Source organism: Triticum dicoccoides, chromosome 5B (assembly GCF_002162155.2).
Source record: "Triticum dicoccoides isolate Atlit2015 ecotype Zavitan chromosome 5B, WEW_v2.0, whole genome shotgun sequence".
NCBI classification, from domain to species: domain Eukaryota; kingdom Viridiplantae; phylum Streptophyta; class Magnoliopsida; order Poales; family Poaceae; genus Triticum; species Triticum dicoccoides.
In genome coordinates, this window is record NC_041389.1 from 304793160 (window position 1) to 304797387 (window position 4228).

At 37.1% G+C, this 4228-nt stretch overlaps 1 protein-coding gene across 1 annotated transcript in view; it reads right to left on the bottom strand.

Annotated features, from left to right (window-relative positions):
• Nucleotides 1–471: 471 nt before the first annotated feature.
• LOC119308587 (protein unc-50 homolog) overlaps nt 472–4228 on the bottom strand; it is a 5472-nt gene continuing 1715 nt past the window's right edge. Inside the window, exons 2-10 of the mRNA XM_037584716.1 lie at nt 3826–3893; nt 3116–3141; nt 2888–2978; nt 2528–2623; nt 1679–1744; nt 1267–1325; nt 1060–1182; nt 907–978; nt 472–833 (exon numbers count right to left, since the gene is read on the bottom strand). Of these exons, the coding sequence (XP_037440613.1) occupies nt 778–833; nt 907–978; nt 1060–1182; nt 1267–1325; nt 1679–1744; nt 2528–2623; nt 2888–2978; nt 3116–3141; nt 3826–3893 (657 nt within the window). The 3' untranslated portion in view covers nt 472–777. The remainder of the gene's footprint in view (nt 834–906; nt 979–1059; nt 1183–1266; nt 1326–1678; nt 1745–2527; nt 2624–2887; nt 2979–3115; nt 3142–3825; nt 3894–4228) is intronic.

Below are 4228 nucleotides of genomic sequence, written 5' to 3' on the forward strand. Positions count from 1 at the left end.
TAGATATTTTAATATGGACTAAATACGGATCAAAATGAATGAACATACACACTAAAACACGTCTACATGATAGATCAGAAAAAAGCTAAAACATCTTATACTCCCTCCGTCCAGAAATTATACTGTATATAAGGAGTTATACTCCCTCCGTCCAGAAATTATACTGTATTTAAGAACAGAGGGAGTAGTTACTCTACTGGTAGCCGGAATTTCCCAGACGCAAAAAAAGCCCGCTGGTGTGACCGACTGTAAGCCGCTTGGTTGTACGAAGGCAACCATTGGCACAAGTGGCGTGGCCGTTGCTTAAAAAACATTAACTAGTAAGGAAAATATTAAAGACTAGGCAAGTACTCCCTCCGTCCCATAATATAAGAGTGTTTTTTACACTAGTGCAAAGGAACAATCCAGACCTTCGTATACCTCTAAAATTGTTAGTGGTGATAAAGAGGAAAGGTGGCAAGTAAAAGAAGATGATGGAAAGATCACATGCACTTTTGATGCCAATTTAATATGATACTGTACTTCACAATAAAATTGTACACTCGGTCCTTGGGCTTAAATCAAAGGAAACAACACATATATGAACAAGTTGGCACCAAAATGGACGCCATTTAAAAGGCACTAGCTGAAGGCCTTCCACAGGCACCAAATATGATCTGAACTTTTTTGAGGCTCGCTCTTCCCTGATAGCACAAGAGATCTAAAATGCTACTTCAAACTGTATGTCCCAATCTGCCATTAGTTTTGTCACCAGTCTTCTTTTACTAGTTACCACTCTTACCGGAAGTACAAGCTCAGAAAGTATCGTGTTGGATTAAACCCTATGAGTATCACTACAAGACAAAGGGAAATATGTAAGATGATTTTTCAGAGGGGAAAAGTTGGTGCTGTATAAAATGCACTTACTGAGTGGCGATAGTATGATGACAAGTCCGATTGGGTACAAGAAAAATGTCGTTCGGTCCAAAAATGGAAGAACTGCAGCCAAAGTTCACTTTTGTTAGGACAGTCTTAAAAACACATACAATAAAGTCAATTTAAAGATTAGAATAAACTTACCATCATATCCTAGAAAGTTCAGATAGTGATAATAAGAAATTGCCACCATGAACAGGAGGTTTGATAATAGGGCAGGCAAGAATCCATGTGCGATCAACAGAGGCGACAAAAAGTACTGAAGCACTGAGAAGAGAAATTATCAGATACACTACCATAAATGCTAGTAGAACTAATTTCAGGTAGAGAGAATAATTCCTTTATTATTACCATATAGGATGACGAATGCAGGGAAGAACGAGTTGCAGTGAACATCAAACGCATACAGCCTGCAAATGTTTATTTTTCGTAACTACAGATACTTATCATAACCTCAAGAACAAAGTACTGGAAGAAGCAATTATGATCTCTTAACTTTGTTACTAGTCAACACAAGAATAACTGAACAGGAGTTGACATTCAATGGAAATTACAGAAACATGCTATCATGGGTCTGTGAGTGTCATAGAACAACTATTCTTTATTATGTCTACTCTTCATTATTACCAAATATACAGGTGACTGTTAGCTTAAAATGTTCCAGGAGTTGATGCAGTGATGATAAAAAAATAAAAAATCGCCTCCAAATGGTGGAAATACGACTCAAAGAAAATGCACTTGTAGTACAAGATAGGACAATTACCATTCGACACGTTGTTCGACCACATGGCTATTAGGTTCCTCCCTCAGATAAGAATTGGTAAGAAACCTGCATTGAAGCATAGCAGATGTTGGTTTATATATTCTCCATTTACAGATTTGCATGTGTACTAAGTACTCCCTCTGTACATAAATATAAGACGTTTTAGGGACTTGTCAAATATAAGACGTTTTAGAGACTTGTCATAAATATAAGACATTTTAGAGACTTGACACAAGTCTCTAAAACATCTTATATTTATGTACAGAGGGAGTATTTTCTAACAGATTTAATAGTTTAGTCATTACGCACTACGAGTGCTACATTTGATTGAACACTACGCCGCAAAATGTAAACATATGCAAGAAATGAAGATTAAAAACTACTCACCTCTGTTCACAAATATAAGATGTTTTGGATATTTCAATATGAACTACATTCGGACTGAATTGAGTGAACAAACATACTAAAACGTAACTATATACATCAGAAAAAAGTTAGAACATCTTATATTTATGAACGGAGGAAGTACAATGCTGCTACCACCTCTAGATTAAATGATGAAGAAGTAGGCGTTTCAAAAATAAGAAGTTATAGCAGTAAACCAATTATCAGCATGAAACCAAACTTTATGCCACTACTCCCTCTGTTTCAATTTGGACTAAAACCACATCACTTATTTTCGAACGGAAGGACTAGCTCATGACAACATGCTTCGACTTCCATTGCATGTTGAGGAATACCCCCCAAACAGAAGAAAAAAACAGAAAAACTGAATGACACAACTGAGAATACCAAAAACATGATGTTAGTGTTGCCTTCAAGTTCCAAGTCTACAGCATGAAGACTTACCAGCAAAGTGTGGCCAAAACTAGCCCAGCAAACAAGAAATGGACAAACACAACCGAGATGATTGTTAAAGCAGCATGGGGCGCACTCTCTCCAAATCTAAAGAACAAAGACAAGAGTTAAAACATTGAATAAAAAGGAAAAGCAAGCCAACAAGTTGATACAACAGAAAATAAAAGAAACACATTAATCTATTAACTATGAGTATATAAAATAGACTATTAATAAAAAGGATAGATTTAAACCATCACCAAGATATATTCCCTGCACCCACTACAGAAGGGAATCACGAAGATAATTCCCTGTGAATTTTTTTTTTTTTTTGCAAAGTCCAGAGATAATAGAAGGGTATAAAGGACTCACGCTGCACAGTAAGCTGATGTCGCAAACACAAGGAAAAGAATTAGAATGACAATAAATGCAGGATCATCCCGAGCCCACTGGTTCTTTGTTTCTGTAAATAAGAATAAAGATATCAGGAACCTGCATAATATCAAATGCAGATAAAGAACTACAATAGTATGAAAGTCCATCAATTAAATTCCAGCAAACATGTTTACGTTGAGGAAATAACAGAAGTAGACCACGTACGCTTGTGATATTTGGTGTGCTGATAGCTGTCTTCCATAATCGCAACATGGTGCATACAAATAGACAAAAGCAAGTCAGGTGCCTAACTATATAATCAACATCAAAGTGAAAACTACAAATGAGCCATTCATATTAAAACTATACAACTTTGAATGATGAAATGAAGGTGAGGATGTAACCCTCAAGCAGTGGTGGAGCTTGAGCGTGATTTTATTAGGAGCCAAAACAGTGGGGGGCCAAGTTAACATAGTGTGTCATATGTGATCTAAAATTATGTTATGGACCCGCCATAACATCATGGGAAATTTCTAGAACCTGGGGAGGGTAGGGCCCACTCTGGCCCTCGATAAGCTCAGCTGCCACCCTCAACCCTAGCAAAAGAAACTAGCTAGGGTTTGTGCAGGCATAAGTGGGTCAGAAGAAGGTCCTGCTATAAGGTGGTCGATGGATAGGTTTTTGGTAATCTTGGTGGTGTGGATTGTAAAATCTTACAATGAAGTTTTTCAAGCCTTTACCGATCATGTTATATCACTCGCCCTGGAATTCGAACTTAGCAAGTAGGGACATTAGCATTGAGAAATTAGATGATAACAATCCATCAGTGTGCAAGAGGTGCTAGTTTTACTACGACAATATCTGCAGAAAACAATTACTATAGTATAACAGCTAATGCAAAGTATTTAGAGCTGGACTGAGTGCAGAATGCGTACACTACTTTTGGTGAAGTACAGAGATGAACCATTTGCCAAAATGTGTATTCGATATCCATTTGCTGCCACTGTTGAGAAAAGCAATGCCATTATTCTTCGACCAAAGTACCATAAGAATTACTGATATATGGATAATAATAAGAGATAACATGTTACAAACCCATTGGGATATGTACAAACAGTGCCAGAAAAGGCTCATATGAAAGAAAATCAGAGCATTTTCCTTAGTTACTCAGGGCAGCTAAACAATGAAGCACAAAATAGTCAGGACAGTCCCCAATTAGGTTTCGTATTAGAAGATCGGCGGGTCAAGCTCACGTATTAACTTAACTTTGCTCAAAATTTCTACAGAATAGGTAAGATTGAAACATTGATACCATAAACAAAGCTGGACATTCCAGCC